The 24,791-nt window shown below is 39.9% G+C and overlaps 1 protein-coding gene across 4 annotated transcripts in view; it reads left to right on the top strand.

Moving 5' to 3' along the window:
* Window positions 1-24,791, top strand: part of ANO10 (anoctamin 10) — a 226,192-nt gene that overhangs the window by 132,903 nt on the left and 68,498 nt on the right. The window contains exon 12 of one of the 4 annotated variants that reach the window (XM_048216255.2): window positions 13,710-13,836. The exons of 2 other annotated variants lie outside the window; for them this stretch is intronic. In XM_048216255.2, coding sequence (XP_048072212.1) covers window positions 13,710-13,836 — 127 coding nt within the window. Of the gene's footprint in view, window positions 1-246; window positions 546-13,709; window positions 13,837-24,791 lie in introns of those variants that run through there. One more of the 4 variants, XM_057316021.1, reaches the window with a different exon arrangement.

Raw genomic sequence — 24,791 nt, 5'->3', positions numbered from 1 at the left:
ATACTTGCTCCCTTGGGCTCACAGTGCAGCACAAGTGGAGAAAATGCCCAGGGTTTGCAGATGGCTAGCATCTCGAAGGTAAAAATTAGTGCCACCAGTGTAACATGGAACTTCTAGAGCTATGTTACATTTTGTGTAAAGATGACATTCAAAAGTGCTGTTGAGATTACTATTAATTACAAACTGTACTGTCTGAAGATTCCATTTTTGTTACGTTGTTTTCCTTTTCTTCTCATGACTCTGCAGGTGCTGCTGCCTGGCACTCCCTGCTGAGCACCGGGTCCACGGGAGGGAGGCAGCCCCAGGTATCTGAGGAGTGGACAAAAGTAGCGTGTCAGTTTCTATTTAAAGAAAGTGATTATTTCATCATGTAGCAGATATTTAAGTGTTTTTTATGTTAAATATTCTCTTTGTTTTTCTTCATCTTCATGCATCAGAAATTAAAGTTAACGTTTTGTTCCTGTTGTACTTAGACCTTGCTCTAGAATAGCTGTGCCTGGAGTATATCACTCTACAGAGTAAATACAGCCTCATGTACCAGGATATTATAGTTCTTTATATGTCTTGTTCATCTTTGCGCCTTAAGACCTAGAGTCAGAGCCTGATGCCAAAAAAGAAAAAAAAGTTTGGGACCGATGTTTGATTAATTCTGTTGTTACGTTTGGAAATTTTGTAAGCCCAGTTTACTCAGAGACTCAGAAGATCAAACATACAGCACCCATGTAGTTCTGGGAGGGTCCTCACTGGTAAAAGGGCAAGAGAATAATAACCAGCAGGTCAGATGAGTTTAATTCAGCTGGTCTGAAGAAGGATCTGTGGGATGAAAGCTGCCCCATGGGGCTGGCCCTCTTCCCCTGCTCACCATCCCATGTCCCGTCTGCAGTCCTGGAAGACCTTTGGGCCTGGCTGGCCGTCACTCTCTGAGGACCCTTTCCCAGGTGCACATCTCTGCCCATGCTTCACTGCGATAGCAGCCCACTTCCTTGACCTCTCTCCTGCAGTGACCTGTCTGACCCCTGACATCAGCCCTCATGTCACAGTCATGCCCTAACGTTGTCAGTGCCTATGGCAACTGGCCAGAGTTAAAACTCATCCCTGGCCTCAGATGGCTGCTTGTGCCGCCTAACAGTCGTGTGTGTTTTCTTGGCCTGTCCCTTTTCCCACTCTGCTGGATGACAGTTGCAAGCCTTCTCATCTTGCAGTCCTCCAGTGTGCCCTCCCCTCTCCCTCTCTGCTGGTGACCTCGCTTCCTTCCCACTCTCCTGCACCTACACAAGTTTCTGACCTTCTCTCCTGTTCCTGCGGGGAACCGCGCCTCTGCGCCTGTAAGTAGGTCCCACGCATGGGCTGGACCCCTTCCGTCACCTCTCAAGCACGTGCTGCCTCTGTCCTCCCTGCTCCCCCTACCCTCCACATTACCACTTCCTGTCCCCTCAGCAGCACACAAACCTATGCCAGCGTTTCTCTCCCTTCTTGACCTCAAATCTCCCTCCAATTGCTGCCCTGCTTCTCTTTAAACAATGCTCCTTTAGAAAAAAACGCCCACTCTCGCAGTCTCCAATTATTCCTCTTACATTTTCTCTTTACCATCACTCCGCCAAAATGCCACTTCTCAAGGTCACCAGTGAGCAGCATTGCTGACACCATCGTCATTCCTCAGGCCTCATCCTACTTGACTCCCTTCTGCTGGAAACACTTTTCTGTTTGACTTAACGTCACCTCCTTTTCCTCCTGCCTTTCTGGCCACTCTTCCTTAGTGTATCTTTCTCCCTCTCTGCTTCTAGCCATCTTCTCCTCCTTCCCTGTGTGTGCCTGTGTTTGCATATGTGCATGTGCATATGTGCGTGTCTTCACATGCACGTGTGTTTCTGACCCCCTCTGCCCTCTGAGGCTAGGCTGCCTCCCACCCTGTCTTTGGACCCATCTCCTGATCTGCATTCAACCCCTTGGCGATTTCATCTTTGTTACAAGTGCCGTTTAGATGCTTCTGAATCTGAAATTTTTATTCACAGCTCTGTAAACAAAAGCTCCTGTTTGACTTCTTCATTAAGTTTAGGTGTCTCAAAATTAATATTTCCAAAGATAAGCTCCTGGTGTCCTCAAAGTCACCCTTTCTGCAGACTTTTCTGTCACGATTAGTGGAAACTTCATCTTTCCACTGGCTTAGGCCTAAAACCTCCAGTTCCCCAGCTCCCCATTTTCTCATGTCCCCATCTGTCTGCAGGCCAATCCATCTGGCTCCTCCTTCAGAGCCAGAGCACTCCTCTCACCACCCCCACTGCCCCCCACTGGCACAGGCCACCACCATCTCTCATCATCCACTAACTGGCCCCTGCTGCTACCCTCCCTTCCTAGTCTAGTCTCAACACAGCAGCCATAGTGATCTGTTAATTACTTTACCCAGACCATGTTATTCCTCCACCCAGAAACTTCCATCATGTTTCCATTCCATGCACTGTGAAGCCTGTGGCCTCACAATGACCTGTGTAAAAGTCAGTCACATGTGATTCCATGTATATGAAATGTCCAAAATAAGCAAATCTATAGATATAGAAAGTAAGCTAATGAATGTCTAGTTTTAGGGGATATAGGGGCTTGGTAAGTGATAGCTAAGGAGGCTGGTTGTTTGGAGGGGCATAAGGAAGTTGTTCTAAAATGGACTGTGGTGATGGTTGCACAACCCTGTGAATATATTAAAAGCCATTGAATTATACACTTTAGATGGGAGAATTATAAACTAATAAAGCTGTTTTTTTTTAAAGGAGAATGCATTTACAAGCCTAGAGAGCATTAGGGAAGTCTCTTTTAGAATTGCCCTGCAGCCTGTTTTATTAGTAATATCTTTAGCGTTTGAGGGTGGATTTGACTTTTAGAATAGGAAAAATAATTTGGTACCAAATCTTGGGAGTTTACTGGGTGGCCAAACTGCATAATACAATTGGAAATAGAAAACCAATGACAATAAAAAGCCATTTTCACTCACTTGCTCTGGCTGTACATCTAAGAGTTCCAAAAATCTTTTGTGGTTTTTCCATTCCACTTCTTTAAAATAATTATAGAGCCTCCCAGACTCATTGCTGATGTGAACAGCAGTTATTTGAATGTATAAGTTCTAGCGTATTTGTTTAAAATTCCTCTATATTACTTTATAGTCTTATCTAAGTGCATTTGGATTCCTCAGTTACATTGAAGTGTTCTTGTGTGGAAGGGTTTGTGTTTTATTTCTTTTGTAATCTCTGCCGCCCCTCTGCTACCCCATCCTCCATCTCTAACCACCACACCTAAACAAAGCCATAAGAAAGGTGCTTTAAAATTCTCATTATTTGACTGGTAGCTATCATAGTTCACTTTCCCTGGGAAGCAAACTCTGAGACAGAAGCTAGTGTGGAGGATGTTTATTGGCGACAGCTCTTAATCACCACCTGAAAAGAAGGGAAAAAAGCAGGAAGGAGCAGAGGGAGAAGGTGGGCAGCAGTACAGTCTCAACAGAGACCTTAGCTGATTCCACACTGAGCTCTTTTTTTTTTTTTTAAAGATTTTATTTATTTATTTGACACAGAGAGAGAGAGAGCCAGCGAGAGAGGGAACACAAGCAGGGGGAGTGGGAGAGGAAGAAGCAGGCTCCCAGCAGAGGAGCCTGATGCGGGGCTCGATCCCAGAATGCCGGGATCACGCCCTGAGCTGAAGGCAGATGCCTAAGGACTGAGCCACCCAGGTGCCCCATCCACACTGAGCTCTTAAGCTGGGATGATCCTGCATAGTTGTCCGAAGTTGGGACACAGTCACCAGACGTTTTTTTTTTTTTTTAAGATTTATTTATTATATGCAAATGATGAATCACTAAATTCTGCCTCTGAAACTAATAGAACACTGTATGTTAATTAAGTTGAATTTAAATAAGAAATTTTTAAAAATATTTATTTATTTATTTGAGAAAGAGAGAGAGTGCAAACAGGATGAGGGGCAGAGGGCAAGGGAGAAAATCTGAATCAGACTCCCGGCTGAGCACAGGGACTCCATCTCAGGACCCTGAGACCATGCCCTGAGCCAAAATCAAGAGTCAGATGCTTAACTGACTGAGCCACCCAGTTGCCCCTCAGTGGCCAGGCTTTTGTTATTCACCCCTCATGAACTAGTCTTTGGGCGCAGGCTGCCTCAGGGAAAGGTTGGGCATTGGTGTGCCTTCCAGCAACACCCTCAAAACCTGGGGGAATGCATCCTACAGTCCTGATGGGGCATATAGAAGGCATGTCCCTGCATTCTCTACAATTACTTTACACTCCCAAGGATTACTCCTCTCAAGATTCAACTCCTTAAGCAACTGTTGCTGTGACAGTATGCTTAAAGGCCAAAATTCAGATGTTATAAATTTGTGCTGTGATATGCTTTGAAAATAAGGAGAGTTTCTTCTTACCAGATCAGCACTAACTTTAAGACTATATACGATACCTACTATCAATGCTATATTATAAAGCCTAAGCAACAGAAGAGACTGCCTGGACTTGTTGAACATCTAGTCCATTCACAGAAGTTCATCTGTGAATATGGTAAAAGCCAAGGAATTTATGACCAACATGCGGCTTTTCAGAACTGTACCACAGTTTGATAGAAGCACTTTTTAACCGACTGCTCTATTGTATCACAAAAGATGGCACAAGTGTTCTCGTTTAATATTTTCTAAAGCATAGGGTCCTTTAATGTGGCTTTGGTTCATGTGGGCTTGAATATTATGTTCAGGAATCTTATTTAAAGTTTATCACTTGGTTTTTAAAAATGTATCACAAATGACAAAGTTATCGATATAAGATTCCTTTATTATAACCAGGGAACTCTCTAAGATATCTGATTCTAGTACAGGTGAAAAGCCAGATATGTAATTTTTCACAGCTTCATGAATTAGATTTTCTGTATTTTCAGTTGCATTCACAGGCAACTATTTTTCTACTTGATTCTAAAAACAATGGTAAAGACTAATAGAACAAAAGTCAGTTGTTTTCCCATACACCAGCAATGAAATTGGAATTTGAAATTTAAAACACAATACCATTTACATTAGCACCCCCCCAAAAAAGTTGGAGTAGTTAGGCATAAGTCTAACAAAATATGTGTAAGATCTTTACAAGGGAAACTATAAAACTCTGATGAAATATATCAAAGAAAATATAAGCAAATGGAGAGGTAGTCTATGTTCATGGATGGGAAGGCTCACTATTGTTAGGATGTCAGTTCTTCCCAACTTGATCTATATAGATTCAGTGCAATCCCAATCAAAATTCCAGCAAGCTCTCTTGTGGATATCAACAAATTGATTCTAAAGTTTATGTGGAGAGGCAGACCCAGAAGACCCAGAATAGCCAACACAATACTGAAGAAGAACAAAGTCAGAAAACTGACACTGCCTGGTTTCAAGACTTACGATAACATTTCAGGAATCAAGACTGTGGTATTGGCAAAAGAATAGAGAAATGGATCAATGGAACAGAACAGAGGGACCAGTAATATACCCACGTATATACAATCAGCTGGTCTTTGACAAAGAAGCAAAGGCAATTCGATGGAGAAAAGATAGTCTTTTCAACAAATGGTAGTGAACAACTGGACATCCACATGCAAACTAATGAATGTAGACACACACACAAACACACACACACGAACCTTAAGCCTTTCATAAAAATTAACTCAAAATGGATCACAGACCTAAATGTAAAATACAAAAGTATAAAACTTCTAGAAAATCTAGGTGACCTAGGGTTTGTCAATGATTTTTAAGATACAGTTCCAAAAGCATGAAAGAAATAATTGACAAGTTGGACTTTTTTAAATTAAAAACTTATGCTCTGCAAAAAATAATGGTGTAAGAGACTGAAAAGACAAGCAGACTGAGAGAAAATATGTGCCAAAGATACCTCTCTTAAAGGACTTGTATCTAAATGTACAAAGAACTCTTACAACTCAACATAATAAAACAACCGGTGAATAAACAATCCAACAGCTCATTCACTGTTGGTGGGAATGCAAAATGGTACAGCCTTTACAGATTGGATTCTTTCATTTAGTTATGGAAGATAATTCGGCAGTTTCTCACAAAGCTAAACATACTCCTTACCATACATTTTAGCAATTGCCTACGTATTTTCCCTAACTAAATATTTACCTAACATTTAGATATTTACCCAGCTAAATCAAAAACATGTCCACACAAAAACCTGCACATGTATGTTTATAGGAGATTTATTCATGGCTGACGAAACTGGAAGCAATCAAGATGTCCTTTCATGACTAGATAAATAAGCTGTGGTACATCCATACAAATGGAGTGTGTTTCAGTGTTAAGAAGAAATGAGCTATCAAGCCATGAAAAGATATAGAGGAAACTTAAATGCTTATAACTAAATGGAAGAGTTCGATCTGTAAAGGCTACAATCATGTAGGAGCCCAGCTGTATGACATTGTAGAAAAGACAGACTATTGAGACAGTAAAAAGATTAGTGGTCACCAGAGGTTTGAGAGGAGGGAGGAAGGATGGGACGAGTAGGTGACCCACAGATGTTTAGGGCAGTAAAACTATTATGATAAGTACTAGTGGGTACATGACATTATGTATTTGTGCAAACCCATACAACGAACCCTGATTTGAACTGTGGACCTTAATTAATAATGTGTCATTATTGGTTCATCAGTTGTAACAAATGCACCACACTAATACAAAATGTTAATACTAGGGGAAACTGAAGGAATGGAGGGTATATGGGAACTCTGTACTTTCTATGCAATTTTTTTTCAAAACTAAAACTGTTCTAAAAAATTTTCTTAATAAAAATAATAGTAAAACATCATTAGAATTTGTCATGTTCCAATATAAATTAGATTTATGTAAGCCAAAAACATAAGGTCTTTATCCTTGTGCGGAACTGAATAGATGTATTTTCTTCTTCCTCTCCTTACCTTTTTTCCTTCCTTCAGTCCTCCAACCTTCCCAGATGCTTTTCATCGTGAACAGAAAGTTCACATTAATAAAATGCAGATAGATGTTAAAGCATATAAATAGATGTTCAACACCGCTCAGAGTAAGAAATGCAAATTGAAACTAAACTGAAACACCAGTTGCCACCTATCAGACTAACAGAAATCCACAAGAGGGATATTATCCTGGGTCTACCAGGGGGAGTGAGTACTGCATACTCAGCTGCTGGGAATGCAAGTAGCTCAACACCACATATGAAACAATTTGGCAAAATCTACTTGAATTAAAACTACATATATCCTTGGACCCAGCAGTCCTCTATTTTGATTTTATCCCACAAATATACTTACATATGTACACAATGATAAATACATGGGGTTATTCACTGCAGCATCCTTAATAATAACAAAATACTGGAAATAATGTAAATATCCATCAGGGTTAAGTAAATTATGGTTGCTTTCTGTGTACCAATATGGAAAGAGCCCTGGGGTGCCTGGGTGGCTCAGTCAGTTAAGTGTCCGAATCTTGATTTCGGCTCAGTTCATGATCTCAGGGTCCTAGGATTAAGCCCTGTGTTCAGCTCTGTGCTCAGCGGGGAGTCTGTTTATCCTTCTCCCTCTGCTCCTCCCCCCTCAATAAATAAAATCTTTTTTAAAAATATGGAAAGAGCTCTGATATTAGGAAGTCAAAATCAAAGCGCAGAACCATACTGCTGTGTGCTCTTTTTATGTAAAAATGGAGAAAATAATAACATACTCCTATTTACTTGTATATGTGATCACGGGACACAGGAGGGCACTGGCAGGCAAGGGCAGACAGGGGCAGAGGGAGATTTTTCACTGGCTAGCTTTTTCCCCTAACCAATACCTTTAAACATGTATTTCAAAAACTTAAGTATAAATATGTACATTTTTAAAATAATAAACTCAGAATAGCTAGGAAAATTTGCCTTTGCTCTTGTCAAACCTTAGAAATTTTTATCTGCCTATGAAAATCAGTCCCTTGAGTGTTTCCAGCAGGGTGATTGCTAATGTTATTTTGTAACTGTGAGGGTCCCTGGTGAAAACCTGACTCTGCTCTTTTAACAATAATGTTCATTAAGCATATCTAGTTGATCTGTTCGTTAAAGAAAGAAAAAGTAACAAACCAGTATTTTTTAAAGAAAATATGCCAGTGAAGAATATAAAGTTTAATTTTGATCTTTAAAAAAAAAAAAGCGTAGCTGTAGAGTCCTAGCCCTTTTCTTCGACAGCCACTCTACTCAGTTCTATGACGTTTCTCTCTTTTTGAGAAAAGACTGTCGAGCCAGCTTTATTTTTTACCTCCTCTTCCTTCCACATCCACTGCCTCTACGCAGCTGTTTTTCCCACTTCTCTTGCTCTGGCAAAGAGATAAGATGTTACATGAAGGCAAAACTTGACAAGTGCAAGGTATTGCTGGTAAGTTCTACAAGGAGTAGACATGAATGCTGAATTCCTGGGGGACATGCAAGGTAGGAAGCATTCTTTATTGAAGCAGCCCCTAAAGTTTACTGAAATGTAGGACAGAAATCCAGGCCCCAGAAGCAAATGGCAGTCTAGGCTGCAGCCTTGCCGATCAGCAGCTCTTTCTAAGAACTGCACACACCAGTGTTAGCTCTGCATGTCTCCCTCTGCCGGGCTTCTTGCCTTCACTCTCATCCGTGTCTGGACAGCTCCTAAAACTGACAGCACAGACAGGACACACTGCCTACACTGTAGGAAGCATGGTCACAGATTTGAAGCCGTAGGACCTGAGAACTGGTTAACAAGTATTTAGCTGAGTTGTTTTTAGAAGGTTTCTTTCAAAGCGTAGTTTGTTTTACCTGAAATTATGGTAAGAGTTTTTGCGAATAATTTCTTTTTTAGAATCGTTTTAGATTTACCGGGAAGTTGGCACAGTAGTACAATACTTCTCATATACCACCTATTTCCTCTATTTTTAATGTCTAACATTAGTATAGAATAAGTAATTAGTGAACTACTACTAATACATTATTATTAATGAAAGTTCATAGTTTATTCAGATTTCCTTACTTCTCCTTTCCTTCTAAATGTCCTTTTTCTGTCTCAGGATTCCATCCAGGCTACTGCATTACATTTAGTTGTCATGTCTCCTTAGGTTCCTCTTGACTGTGACAGTTCTCAGACTTCCCTTGTTTTTGATGACTTTGACAATTTTGAGGAGTACCGGTCAATATTTTGGAGAGCATCCCTCAATTGGGATTTGTCTGATGTTTTTCTCGGACTGTGGGTTTGGGGGTTAGGGTGCTCTTCTCATTACATCATATCAAGGGCATACACTGTCAACATGACTTATCAGTGTTCACCAGGTGAGGTAGTGAGTGTCAGGTTTCTGCACTGTAAAGTCACTCTGTTGTCCCTGTTCCGTATTGTACTCTTTGGAAGGAGGTGCCTACGCTCAGCTCACACTTAAGGAGTGTGGCATTACGCTTCACCTCTCTGAAGGCTGAGTACCTACATCAATTTTTTGGAATTCTTTCACAAGGGAAATTTGTCACTTCTTCCCCCTGTATTTATTTATATGATCATTTATTTGTATCAATATAGATTCATGGATATTTATTTTAGATTTTGGGTTATTGGCCTTTGGGGCCCTTTTAATTGGCTCCTGTGTCTCTTTGACATACACACCCCATTATTGTGTGTGTGTGTGCACGCGTGTGTTTCTTTTTTTGAGCACTCTCTTACTTCCTGGCATAATAATATGCTCCAGGCTCATCTTATATATTTCCTGCCCCCAGTCCCAGAATCAGCCATTTCTCCAACAAGCTCTGGTTCCTTGTATTGGAGAACGGTATTAGAAACCAAGATCAGGGTGCCTGATGCAGTCAATTAAGCATCCAACTCTTGGTTTTGGCTCAGGTCATGATATCAGGGTCCTGGGATCAGGCCCCTTATCTGGCTCCACGCTCAGCACAGAGTCTGCTTGGGGGTCTCTCTCCCTCTGCCCCTCCCACTTATGCTCTCTCTCTCTCTCTCTAGAATAAAAATAAATAAATCTTAAAAAAAAAAAAAAAACAAGATCTGGGTGCATTCCTTTGCTTTTAACCCATCTGAGTCTTTATATTTAAGGTGGCTATCTTATAGATAACATATAGTTAAGCTTTGCTTTTTATCCACTCAAGTATTCTCTGTCTTTTAATTAGTACATTTAGACCACTTACATTTAAAATGATAATTGATTTAGTTGGGTTATTATCTACCATGTTTTTAACTGTTGTCTATTTGTTATATTTGCTCTATTTCTTTTTTCCCTTTTTTTCTGTCTTCCCCTAGTTTTACTTAAGCATTTTACATGATTCAGTTTTATCTTTTGTCTTAGCTTATTAATTATGCTTCTTAAAACAATTTTTGGTGGTTCCCATCAACTTTAAAGTGTACATGTCATCAGAATGACCACCTTCAGACAGCACCACACCAGTTCACATGTAGTGCGGGTACCTTATCACAACAAGACATTCTCAGTTCTTTCCTCTTGTCCGTATGACATAGCTAACGTTCATTGCACTTACCCATGTGCTGTAATCACCCAATACATCGATCCTGTTCTTGCTTTAAATAAGCCGTTATATTTTAGATCAGTTAAGAATAAGAGAAAATATGGGCACCTGGGTGGCTCAGTTGGTTAAGCATCCGACTCCTGATTTGTACTCAGGTCATGATCTCAGAGTCATGAGTTTAAGCCCTAAATCAGGCTCTGTGTTCACATGGAGCCTGCTTATTCTCTCCCTCCTTCTTCCTCTGCCCCTCCACTCCCCAGTCTTTCTCCCTTTCTTTCTCTCTCTCTCTCTCAAAAAAAAAAAAAAAAGTAAGAAAAAATAAAATGTCTTACCTTCATTTATTCCTTTTCTGACACTTTCTTCCTGTAGATCTAATTTCCTGACCTACATCATTTTCCTTCTGCTGAAGAACTTCTTTTTACATTTCTTGCAGAGCAGCTCTGGTGGCAATGCATTTTTATTCATGTCTGTCTGTCTCTTCTGCCCACACCCCAGAGTAGTAACTTAGAGAAATACACGCTTACAGAAAGTCTTTCTCCTTCACTTTGAAAGATAATTTTGCTGGATGTAAACTCTGGTTTGGTGGGGTTTCTTTCCACACTTTATAAGCACTTCATTTCGTTCTTTACTTGCTGATGTGGCTTCTATTCTTACCCTTGTTCTCCTGTGCACCAGGTGTTTTTCTCCCCTTTGGCTTCTCTCAAGATTCTCTCTCTGGTTTTCTACAGTTTTGAATATGATATGCCTGGGGATAGACTTTTGGCATTTATCCAACTTGATGTTTTATGAGCTTCCTGGATCTTTGATTTGGTGTCTATCATTAATTTTAGAAAGTTCTCGGGTGCTATTTCTTCAAATATTTCTTCTGTTCCAGTCTTCCTTTGTTCTCCTTCTGGAATTACAATTATGCATGTTACACTTTTTTCTATTGTCTCATAGTTGTTGGAGATTTTCTTGTTGCCTTTTTGTTGTTGTTGTTTTCATTCTTTGCATTAATTCAGATTGGGAAGTTTCTTTTGACCTATCTTCAAGATTGCTGATTTTCCTCAGCTGTGTCCAGTCACCTGACGATCCTATCAAAAGCATTGTTCATGTCTGTTAGAGTTTTTTATTTCTAGCATTCCATTTTGATTGTTTCTTACATTTTCCATCCCTCTGCTTTCATTATTCATTTGTTCTTACATTTTGTCTACTTTTCCCAATAGAGCTCTTAACAATGTTAATCATGGTTATTTTAAACTCCCTGCTGATAATTTCCGAATCTGTTACGTCTGAGTCTGGTGCTGGTGATTTCTTCATGTCTTCAGAGTGTGTTTTTCTTGTCTTATGGCACGCCTTATAATCTGTTGTTGAAAGCCAGACATGTTGCATCAGGCAATAGCAGCTGAGGTAAATAGGCCTTTGGTGTCAGGATTTGTGTTAATCTGGCTGGAAGTTGGGCTGTACTTGATGTTTATTTTGGCCATAGATACCAGAGGCTTTAAGTTCCCATTGTGTCCTTGTTTTTGTCTCCCTCTTTATGTTGGGCTTCCCTGTGTTTCCCTCTTCAGAGAAAGTGTGTCTTGCAGCTCTTTTAACTGTAATGCACTGTTATACTGGAGCCCTGTTGGTATGTGATAAGCTGTTGAGGAGGGGACAAATTCTCTGATCTTCAGATCAACCCTCAGTTTTTAAGCGAGGCAGTGTTTCAGAGAGTGATTTCCAAAATTGTTCTTACGTGAGTAGAGCTCTCCCCCTGCCCCCTGCACCCTTCCCTGGCTGCAGCGTTCCAGACTACTTTCTTGAAGCCCTGATCCCTGTTCCCTCTGTTTTGTTTTTGTTTTTGTTTTTCCCTGCATGACACAGGAAGGCTGGAGGGGGCAGGAGTGGGGAGGAATTTCCTTACTGCAGCTGGAACCACAGTCCAGAATTTGCCCTGGCAAAGTCCTTCCTCCTAGAGAGTAAGCCTTTTGTATGGAGAAGGCTGTGAACAGTATTTCATAATGCCTACTCTTCCTCTTTCCCTGTAAGACCTGTGAGGTGATCCTTCTTCTGTTCTAACCATGAGAACCTGGTTGGTTTCCAGGAGGGAATGCCTGTGAAAGTATGGGGCCCCTAGCACTGTATCCTTTAATGGTTTCTCACTCGTGCCGGTCATGCTCAGCCACAGCAGTTCATCAAAATCACCTTTTAAGTTTATGGCTCTGGCCTGTCACCTATCAGTTTATGGCTCTGGCAGCTTCCATTCCAAGTAAATAGATCTTTGTGTCCGTAGCTCTCTGGATGCACCTGTCTCCCTAGATTTTGGATGGTGGTTCACCCTCAGTTCTTCGACAGGTCTAAGAAAAGTAGTTGGTCTTCCATTTGTCCACCGTTTTCTTGTTGACAGGAGTGATAACTTCCAAGTTTCTTTACATGTTGGAGCTAAAACCAGAAGTGCTCAAGTCTTTTTTGAAGAGATGTTATTTGGTTTCATATAAATTTGTCAGTTACCAAAATAGTAAATCAAAGCATATATTCAGTAGTAAATATGCTAAATTTTGTTTTAGGGAAACATGAAGCAAATGTTTCAATAACTAAGCAAATTATTTGCTTACTGATGGCAGCAGTGAAAGGTCCACTGTGGGGGAGACAGAAACCTGAAGCCCTCCTGCACCCCTGGTCTTTCTGACTCCTCTCTTCTGCAGAGTAGATTTTCCCATGATAATGGGCCTGAGGCTCAATTTATTGACTCTCTGTCACCCGTCACCCAGTTAATCCAGATACCTCTGATGTGGTTTGGTGCCCGAGATGTAAAGCCCATTGTTTTGTTGCACAAGTTCTCAATTTAGAGTCATATTTTGGGGAGAGACATTTGTCCAGCAGCATTTCTCCTTAAACTGCTGATAGTGACGTTGTGGCCTTCAGCAAAAAATGTATATATGCAGATGACCAGCATTAACTGGATTAGAATAAGGATTTACAAAGATGAAAGTAAGAGGAGGAGCTTTCACTTTTCATTTATAAACAGGTAACTGATTTTTAGGAGGCTCCATTGAAGGACACTAACATTTTTGCAGTAATTTCTTTCTTCAGAAGAATACCTGATTAGTTAAATAGCTGCCACTAAGGTTTAAATGCCCAAACTGCGTTGAAGGTGGTCAGAAACCAATTTGACAAAATAGTAACATAGTAACTTTAGAAAGTAGCATTTCTGTATCTTGACTACTCACCATTTGTCAGGTGCAACAGTGGAAGAGGAGGCTCACTGACTTGCACAGCATCCTGCCCTCTGTACAGATGCCTGCCTGGCTCCCGAGCCTGTGCTCTCCCATCCACAGTGTCTTCACACCAGAGCACCCCCAAGAAGGTAGTGTGTGTGTGGCGGGGGGTCGGGGGGGAGCAACAGCAACGTGTAAAGTGAAGAACCTAGAACTTCGCTCTCAGCCCTGACACATAGTCCCTGAAGGTCAGTTTCTTGCCCTTGAAGTGATTAACTTTAATTGAAAGGCTCCCCCAGATTCTTACAACTCTAAAGTCTCTGTATTCCTGATGGGGCAAGAGACATCACCAGGTGGCCCTTACATGGAAGCTCTTCACCACAATTTCCTTCTCTACATATCAATTGGGCTTCACAACAGCTGTGTAGCATAGGAAGAGTAAAGGAGGAGGATGCTCCACAGAGGAGGAGGAAGCACAAGCCTGGCAGGGATGGCACAGACGCAGCAGCCCCTGGAGGGGGCACATTTCAGAGGCCAGGTCCACATAGGGCCTTGGCAAACTGAAGCTGGTCCAAAGCAGGCAAGTAGAACCAAGAAGATGGGACAGAGCTTTCTGCCCAGTAGCATCAAAGAAATGCCAGGTAGCTCTACTTCATGGTTGGTACTAGAGGAAGTGTTATTAAACATGACTGGTTCTCATTTAGTTCTGTACTGAACAAATTGTTCCCATGGCCATACCATCTAAATTAGAAGGAAAACGACAACAACAAAACTAGAAGGAAAACAAAAGACTAGGAGGGAAGGAGATGAAGTCTGTGAACAAAGAGCCATCCTGAGATGCCACGTATGTGGCCACATATGTGCGATAAGCCGTCAACACATCCTGCTGTCACCACAGTGAAGGGAGGAGAACTCTCCTGTCTTATACTTGTCGCTTGGGATCCCCACTGCCATTGGGCCTTTGAGACTTTCTTCCAGCTTCAAAGATTCTTCCAGTGTCCATCATGCCTGTACGTCTCCAACTATAAACAGTGGTTTGTGAGGCCAGTAGGTAAAGGGCAGTGTAGTTGGCCCTGGACTGCATCTTAAAACGAACAGCAATTCGATGTCCTATCAGACTTCACATGTGAAGTCTCCTGAGCCTTGCCCTCCTCGCTTTCTGTCACTGACCAGGCAAACATTAGGCAGGTGACTTTAGGAGGCTGTGTGTCTTCCTTACACTGTGGTAGAGCCACCACCCTCACATGACCCTTGGAGTGCACCATGACTCGCCTTTGTGACTAATGATTTAGAGACTACAAATGGGTATTTCTGCAGCATGATTTAAATTCTCACTTGACTGTCCAATTAAAGTAAATGAGGTAAGTATATAGTGAAACAAAACCACAATCTTATGATATCACTTTGCTCGTAGGCCTTAGAAAACATTTCCAAGTACACAGTTATTAAGTGTTGCTTGGTTTTTTTCCCTTGTCGAGTGATCAAAATAGTTGTTGGAAAAACAAAACAAACTCCAAATAAAACATAACCCTCCTACAGATTGCATTTGCTTTCACAGTCATCAAATCTGGCCTAGAAACTGCTTTGTGCATGAAGTGTGGCTCTGAATGGGAAGAGAACAAGGTTTGCACATGTAAATCGCTTCAGCACTGCATAAGACCTGCTCTTGGATGACACCAGGATTGCCAAGGCCTTGAAAGCCAGTTTCTTCACCCCAGTGACAAATGACAGTGCCATTACTCACGGTCCTTCACCTATGAGGAGCCTCTTTTGTTAGCAAATCTCAACAATGGTATATTTTAAAAGGAAGAGCTGATGAGCCGTTCACCTTAATTTATTTGTAACCCTTTAATTCCTTCTATGCATTTGGTCTAATTGGCATTGGTTCTATTAAGTGGTAAGATAGAGGAAGAGGAAGTAAAAAACTGTTTGTGCCTTTATTATAATCAGTTTCTCTTCTTGGGTCTTATTGTTTGTTTGTTTGTTTGTTTTAAGATTTTATTTATTTATTCGACAGAGATAGAGACAGCCAGCGAGAGAGGGAACACAAGCAGGGGGAGTGGGAGAGGAAGAAGCAGGCTCATAGCAGAGGAGCCTGATGTGGGGCTCAATCCCATAACGCCGGGATCACGCCCTGAGCCGAAGGCAGACGCTTAACCGCTGTGCCACCCAGGCGCCCCTTGGGTCTTATTGTTTTAATCAACTCTTCTAACATTTTTTTCATTACTTTTTTCCCTGTACACTTATTTTAGATTCCAACTTTCCACTAACCTTTTCAACCCAACTCTTCACTCATTTGACTGATCTTAGGAATAGCTCATGTAGACAAGACAAAGGCCCAGGCTCTTTGTGATGATGGTGACTCCCTGTCATGCTCTGTGTGCATCCTCACCACCAAATATGGACCTTGGTCAGGAACATCATGTGATGTTATCACAGGTGCTACCCTGCCCCCACTGCATCTCTCAGGGTCCATCAGTGACCCACCAGGTGTTAGGAACTGAAGACACCGTACAAGAAGCCTCCTTTGCAACTAGAGAAGATTCCTATTCGTTGTGTTATTGAGACAAAGACAAATGTTTTTTTGCTTTCTCGTTCATTTTCATGGAATATCTTTTTACATCTTTTCACTTTTATCCTATGTGTGTCCTTAATTCTAAAGTGAGTTTCTTGTAGAGAGCATGTAGTTGGATCCTGTTTTTTATCCATTTAGCTGCTCTGTGTTTGGGGGAGAGTTTAATCTATTTACATTTAAAGTAATTACTGATCGTAGCAAAATTTCTGTTGCCATTTCATTGTTTTCCGTATGTCTCGTAGTTGTTTTGTTCCTCTTTTCCTTTCTTGATGCCTTTCTTTGCATTTCATTGTTTGTTTGTTTTGTAGTGACTTGCTTAGATTCTCATTTTTCTTTTGTGTATCTTCTATAGGTATTTCTTGTGGTTAAGATGGTGGGTATGTAAAACATAGTTGTAACAATCCATTTTAAACTGTTAAAAACTTTATTCACATGCAAAATCTCTACTCCTTTACATGTCTCCCCTCCAATTTTATGTTACTGATGTCACAGATTACATTTTTTATATATTATATTTGTTCACATAGTTTTATAGTTATTTTGTATGCTTTTATCCTTTAAGTTGTGCACTAGAATTAAAAACAATGTACACTCTGCCACTACAGTATTACAGGATTCTGTGTTTGTCCATATTTACCTTCACCAGAGAGCACACATTTATATATGCTATTGTGTTGCTGTCTAGCATCCTTTATTTCAACATGATGGATTCCCTTTAGCATTTCTTGTAAGGTAGATCTGGGGGTGATAAATTCTCTCAGCTTTTGTTTATCTGGAAAGATCTTTATTTCTCCTTCACTTTTGAAGGACAGTTTTGCTGAATGTAGTATTCCTGGCTGGCAGGATTATTCTTTCAGCACATTGAATATATCATCTCAGTCCCTTCTGGCTTGTATTATTTCTGCTAAGAAACGCTCTGATAATCTTATGGGACCTCCCTTGTAGATGATGCAACATTTTTGTCTGCTGCTTTTAAGATTCTCTCTTTTTCTGGGGCGCCTAGGTGGCTCAGTCATTAAGCGTCTGCCTTCGGCTCAGGACGTGATCCTGGCGTTCTGGAATCAAATCCCACATCGGCCTCCTCCGCTGGGAGCCTGCTTCTTCCTCTCCCACTCCCCCTGCCTGTGTTCCCTCTCTCGCTGGCTGTCTCTCTCTCTGTCAAATAAATAAATAAAATCTTAAAAAAAAAAAGATTCTCTCTTTTTCTTTCAACAGTTTGATTACATTGTGTCTCAGTGTGGGCCTTTTTGGGTTTATTCGAGTTGGACTCTTTTGAGCTTCTTGAATTTGTATGTCCATTTCTTTTCCCAGACTTGAAACTTTTGATGGTTATTTCTTCAAATAAGCTGTCTGCCTTTTAATCTCTTCACTTTCTGAGACTCCCCGAATGCATATATTGGTCTGCTTATTGATGAACCTTAAATCCTTTGGGCTTTCTTCATTCTTCTTTATTCTTTTCTTATTATTATTTTTGCTCCTCTGACTCAACAATTTGTAATGACCTCTCTTCAAGTTCTCTGATTCTCCTGCTTGAACAAGGCAGCTGTTGAACCCATCTAGTGAATTTTTTGATTATTGAATTCTTCAGCTTCAGAATTTCTGTTTGGTTCTTTTATACTTTCTGTCTCTTTGTCAATACTTTCATTTTGTTCATGCATTATTTTCCGGATTTCAGTTAGTTTTCTGTGTTCTCGTATCCCGCTGGATTTCTTCAGGTTAATTATTTTGAATTATTTGTCAAGTAATTTATAGATTTCTATTTCTTTAGGGTTAGTTTTTCAAGATTTATTATTTTTATTTGATTGTGCCATGTTTTCCTATTTCTTCATGTGCCTTATTATTTTTTGCTGAGGTTTTTGCATTTGAAAAAATAGCCACCTCTCCCAGTCTTTACAGACTAGCTTTGTATAGGTAAAAAAAACTCCATCAGTCAGCCCAGCTAGAGAGCTGGAGGTGTCAAACCTTTTCTGGGAATGTGTCTTCTCTGAAGGTGGGCATGTAATTTCCCAATTAGGAAGGTTGTCAGTTTCATTTTCAGGAGTTTGTAATCTCTTCCTCCCTCCACTGTCTGTCTGCAGTACTGCAGGTACTTCAGCATGCCACCAAGCTCATGTTGTTCTTAGTGGCCCCCAGGTATCCAAAACATGTCAGATCCTTTCCAGCACTCTGAGTTTACTGAGATAGAAATCAGTCCCCTGAAAAGTTGGAACACTGGATGTATATTCTACTCTTTTCCCCTCTCCTGAGGGAGAAGCCATGAGTTGGGCATTTTCTCCCAATTGTACTGAGATTGTGCCAACTTGGAGCAGGAGCTATTGCAGGTGAAATCCAATGGTTTTTCTTATATATTTCAAAGTAGCCTTTCTTGGCTTTGTGCTTGTCTGGAGTTCTCATAAAGGCTTTTTGGACTGTATATTGCTGTTAGGCGGATGTCTCAGGGGCGGGGGGGGGGCGGGTAGGGCAGACAAGGTTTGGACTTTCTATTTCACTATTTTGTCAACATCACTCTGGCCTCTAAGTCTTTAGTAGGAGCCTGGTATGACTGTGGGCTTGGCTTCTCTCTTGGACCTAACAGTCCCACACTAAGAGCTCTCCCAGATGATCACATGCTTTCTTTAAAGGGCAAGTGACTGGCTTTAGTGCAAGAGAAGAACCTTGGAGTCACTCTGTTACAAGGTGGCATAAGAAAGGGCTCCCTGTGGCCCTCGTTTTTCTGAAGGCAAGTTTTTAATACATTCACTTTGGTGAAGATGCCCTGGTACAATTCTTTCCTTCTGTGGGGCTGAATCTGACATTGGTGTCTCTCTGAGTCTTCTTTGGGAGGAACTGCCTTTATGTCAGGAGATGTGCTAGACTTTCTGCTCCATCAGTCCTATGTTCAGAATTTATGGCACATTCTCTTGGTTCCTTATCTCATTCTTTTTTTAATTTTCCTTTTACCTTTTTTTAAAATTTTTATTAAAATTCAATTAACATATAATGTATTATTAGTTTCAGAGGTAGAGGTCACTGATTAATCAGTCTTATGTAATACCCAGTGCTCATTACATCACGTGCCCTCCTTAATGCCCATCACCCAGTTACCCCAAACCCCCAACCCCTCCTCTCCAGCAACCTGTTTGTTTTCTATGATTAAGAGTCTCTTATGATTTGTTTCCCTCTCTGATTTTGTCTTCTTTTATTTTTTCCTCTCTTCCCCAATGATCCTCTGTTTTGTTTCGTAAATTCCACATATGAGTGAGATCATGTGATAACTGTCTTTCTCTGATTGACTTATTTTGCTTAGCTTAGCATAATACCCTCTTGGTCCATCCATGTCATTGCAAATGGCAAGATTTCATTTTTTTATGGCTGAGTAGTATTCCAGTGTGTGTATTTGTGTGTGTGTGTGTGTGTGTGTGTGTGTGTGTATATGTATATATATACATATATATATATATATATCACATCTTCTTTATCCATTCATCTGTTGGTGGACATCTGGGCTCTTTCCATAGTTTGGCTATTATGGACATTGCTGCTATAAACACTGGAGTGCAGGTGCCCCTTCTGATTCCTGTCTCTGGAGTAATTGCCCATTAGTGCAATGGCTAGGTCATAGGTCAGCTCTATTTTCAACTTTTTGAGGAAACTCCATACTGTTTTCCAAAGTGACTTCACCAACTTGAATTCCCACCAACAGTGTAAGAGGGTTCCCCTTTCTCCATATCTTCAACATCTGTTGTTTCCTGAATTGTTAATTTTAGCCATTCTGACTGGTATGAGGTGGTATCTCATCGTGGTTTTGATTTCTATTTCTCTGATGCCAAGTGATGTTGAGCATTTTTTCATGTGTCGGTTGGCCATTTGTATGTCTCCTTGGAGAAGTGTCTGTTCATGTCTTCTGCCCATTTCTTGATTGGATTATTTGTTCTTTGGGTGTTGAGTTTGGTAAGTTCTTTATAGATTTTGATACTAGCCATTTATCTGATAAGACATTTGCACATATCTTCTCCCATTCTGTAGGTTATCTTTTGGTTTTGTCAACTGTTTCCTTTGCTGTGCAAAAGATTTTTATCCTGATGAAGTCCCAATAGCTCATTTTTGCCTTTGTTTACCTTGCCTTTAGAGACATGTCTAGCAAGAAGTTGCAGTGGCTGATGTCACAGAGGTTGCTTGCCTGTGTTCTCCTCTAGGATTTTGATGGAGTCCTGTTTCCCATTTAGGTCTTTCATCTATTTTGGGTCTATTTTTGTGTATGGTGTCAAGGAAATGGTCCAGTTTCATTCTTCAGCATGTTGAAGAGACCATCTTTTTTCCATTGGGTATTCTTTCATGCTTTGTCAAAGATCCATTGACCGTAGAGTTGAGGGTCCATTCTGGGTTCTCTGTTCTGTTCCATTGATCTACATGTCTTTTTTTGTGCCAGGACCATATTGTCTTGATGATACATCTTTGTAATAAAGCTTGAAATCCGGCATTGTGAAGCCCCCGGTTTTGGTTTTCTTTTTCAACATTCCTTTGACTATTTGGGGTCTTTTCTGGTTCCATACAAATTTTAGGATTATTTGTTCCATCTCTGTGAAAAAAGTTAATGGTATTTTGATAGGGATTTCATCTAATGAGTATATTGCTTTAGGTAGCATAAACATTTTAACATTTGTTCTTTCAGTCCATGAGCATGGAATGTTTTTCCATTTCTTTGTGTCTTCCTCAATTTCTTTCATGAAGGTTCTATAGTTTTCTGAGTACAGATCCATTGCGTCTTTGGTTAGGTTTATTCCTAGGTATCTTACGGTTTTTGGTACAATTGCAAATGGGATTGACTCCTTGATTTCTCTTTCTACTGTCTTATTCTTAGTGTATAGAAATTTAACTGATTTCTGTGCTATGATCTTATATGCTCCCACTTTGCTGAATTCCTGTATGAGTTCTAGCAATTTTGGGATGGAGTCTTTTGGGTTTTCCACATAAAGTATCATGTCATCTGTGAAGAGTGAAAGTTTGAGTCCTTTGCTAATTCAGATGCCTTTTATTTCTTTTTGCTTCTGGTACTATGTTGAAAACAGTGGTGATAGTGGACATCCCTGTCGTGTTCCTGACCTTACGGGAGAGGCTCTCGGTTTTTACCCATTGAGAATATATTCACTGTGGGCTTTTCATAGATGGCTTTTATGATACTGAATTATGTTCCCTCTGTCCCTACGCTGTGAAGAGTTTTAATCAAGAAAGGATGCTGTATTTTGTCAAATGCTTTTTCTGCATCTTTTGAGAAGATCATATGGTTCTTGTCCTTTCTTTTATTAATGTATGGGTATCACATTAATGTACTGTATCACACTGTAGTATATCACATTGATTGATTTGAGGATGTTGAACCATCCTTGCAGCCCGGGAATAAATCCCACTTGGTTGTGGTGAATAATCCTTTTAATGGACTGTTGGATCCTATTGGCTAGTATCTTGGTGAGAATGTTGGCATCCATGTTCATCACAGATATTAGTCTGTAATTCTCCTTTTTGGTGGGGTCTTTGTGTGGTTTTGGGATCCAGGTAATACTGGCCTCATAGAAAGAGATTGGAAATTTTCCTTCCATTTCTATTTTTTGAAACAGCTTCAGAAGAATAGGTATTAATTCTTCTTTAAATGTTTGGTAGAGTTCCCCCTGGGAAGCCGTCTGGCCCTGGACTCTTACTTGTTGGGAGATTTTTGGTTAGTGTTTCAATTTCCTTGCTGGTTATGGGTCTGCTCAGGTTTTCTATTTCTTACTTCAGTTTTGGTAGTTTATATGTTTCTAGGAATGCATCCATTTCTTCCAGATTGCCTAATTTGCTGGCTTATAGTTGCTCATAATATATTCTTATAATTGTTTATATTTCTTTGGTGTTGATTGTGATCTCTCTTCTTCATGATTTTACTAATTTGGGTCCTATCTCTTTTCTTTTTGATAAGTCTGGCTAGAGGTTTATTGATCTTATTAATTCTTTCAAAGAAACAGCTCTTAGTTTCATTGATCTGTTCTGGTTTTTTTTTTTTTTTAATTTCTATTTCATTTATTTCTGCTCTAATCTTTATTAATTCTTATCTCCTGCTTGGTTTAGGCTTTCTTTCTCCAGCTTCTTTAGGTGTAAGTTTAGGTTCTGTGTTTGAGACTTTTCTTGTTTCTTGAAAAAAGCTTGTATTGCTGTGTACTTCCCTCTTAGGACTGCCTTTGCTGCATCCCAAAGGTTTTGAACAGTTGTGTTTTCATGTTCATTTTTTTCCATGAATTTTTTAAATTCTTTTTTAATTTCCTGGTTGACCCGTTCATTCCTTAGTAGGACGCTCTTTAACTTTCAGGTATTTGAGTTCTTCCCAAATTTCCTCTTGTGATTGAGTTCCAGTTTCATAGCACTGTGGTCTGAAAATATGCAGGAAATAATCCCAATCTTTTGGTACCAGTTAAGACCTGATTTGTGGCCCAGTATATGATCTATGCTGGAGAATGTTCCATGTGCACTTGAGAAGAATGTGTATTCTGTTGCTATAGGAAGGAATGCTCTGAATATATTTGTGAAATCCATCTGGTCCAGTGTGTCATTCAAAGCCCTTGTTTCCTTGTTGATCTTCTGCTTAGATGATCTGTCCATTGCAGTGAGTGGAGTGTTAAAGTCCCCTACTATTAATGTATTACTATCAATATGTTTCTTTAGTTTTGTTATTAATTGGTTTACATAATTGGCTGCTCTCATGTTAGGGACATAAAAATTTACAGTTGTTAGATCCTCTTATTGGAGAGACCCTTTAGTTATGATATAGTATCCTTCCTCATCTCTTACTACAGTCTTTGGTCTTAAATCTAGTTTGTCTGATATAAGAATTGCTACCACAGCTTTCTTTTGATGTCCATTAGCATGGTAAATGGTTTTTCACTCCCTCACTTTAAATCTGGAGGTGTCTTTGGGTCTAAAATGAGTCTCTTGCAGACAGCATATTGATGGGTCTTGCTTTTTTATCCAGTCTGATACCCTGTGTCTTTTGATGGGGGTATTTAGCCCATTTACACTCCGAGGAACTATTGAAAGATATGAATTTAGTGCCATTGTATTACCTGTAAAGCCACTGTTTCTATATATTGTCTCTGTTCCTTTCTGGTCTTTATTATTTCTGGGCTCTCTCTTTGCTTAAAGGATCCCATTGAGTATTTTTTGCAGGGCTGGTTTAGTGGTCATAAATTCATTTAGTTTTTTTCCTGGAAGCTTTTTATCTCTCCTTCTATTTGGAATGACATCCTAGCTGGATAAAGTATTCTCGGCTTCTTATTTTTCTCATTTAGCACCCTGAATATGTCATGCCAGTCCTTTCTGGCCTGCCAGGTCTCTGTGGATGGATCTGATGCCAGGCTAATGTTTCTACCCTTGTAGGTTACAGACCTCTTGTCTCGAGCTGCTTTCAGGATTTTCTCTTTGTCTTTGAGATTTGACGAGCTTCATTATTAAATGTCCGGGTGTTGACCTGTTTTTATTGATTTTGAGGGGGGTTCTCTTTGTCTCCTGGACTTGAATGCCGGTTTCCTTCCCCAGATTAGGGAAGTTCTCAGCTATAATTTGCTCAGATATACCTTCTGCCCCCCCCTTTCCTCTTCTTCTGGGATCCCAATTATTCTAATATTGTTTTCCTTTGTGGTATCACTTATCTCTTGAATTCTCCCTCTCATGATCCAGTAATTGTTTATCTCTCTTTTTTTCAGCTTCTTTATTCTCCATCATTTTGTCTTCTGTATCACTAATTCTCTTTTCTGCCTCATTTATCCTAGCAGTTAGAGCCTCCATTTTTTATTACATCTCTAATAGCCTCTTTGATTTTGATTTGATTAGATTTTATTTTATTTCTCCAGAAAGAGACTCTCTAGTGTCTTCTATGCTTTTTTCAAGCCCAGCTAGTATCTTTATAATCATTATTCTGAACTCTAGTTCTGACATCTTACTTATGTCCATACTGATTAGGTCCCTGGCAGTCAGTACTGCCTGTTGTTCTCTTTTTTGGGTGAGTTTTTCCATCTTGTCATTCTGTCCAGAGAAGAATAGATGAATGAGTGAACAGAATACTAAAATGGCAACAATGACCCCAGAGAAATATACACTGAACAAATCAGAAGAGACCCAAAACCGGAAAAAAAAATTTAAAAAAAAATCAGACAGGTGAACAGAACGAAACAATACACTGGATCCTGCATGTATTTTGGTATGTTTGTTAGAAAATTAGATCCCAAAATTGTAAAAAAGAAAAACTTACATATATACAAAAATAAAATTAAATACAATGAAAGGATAGACTGTAACTGTAAAAATGAAAATTAAAAGTAAAAAAAAAAGAAGGAATATAAACAGGGGAATAGAACAGAGAAATACACTATTTTCTGAGTGTATTTTGGTCGGTTTGTTAGAAGAAACTACATCTCAAAATTGTAAGGAAAGAAAAATTTATAGGTATATAAAAATAAAATTAAATACATTGAAAGGATAGAATGTAACTGTAAAGATGAAGATTTAAAAAGACTTTAACCAAAA

This window comes from Ursus arctos, unplaced genomic scaffold (assembly GCF_023065955.2).
Source record: "Ursus arctos isolate Adak ecotype North America unplaced genomic scaffold, UrsArc2.0 scaffold_20, whole genome shotgun sequence".
In the NCBI taxonomy this organism is placed as follows: Eukaryota; Metazoa; Chordata; class Mammalia; order Carnivora; family Ursidae; genus Ursus; species Ursus arctos.
Note: the sequence above shows the minus strand (reverse complement) of the source record. Positions and strands in the feature narration are given on the sequence as shown.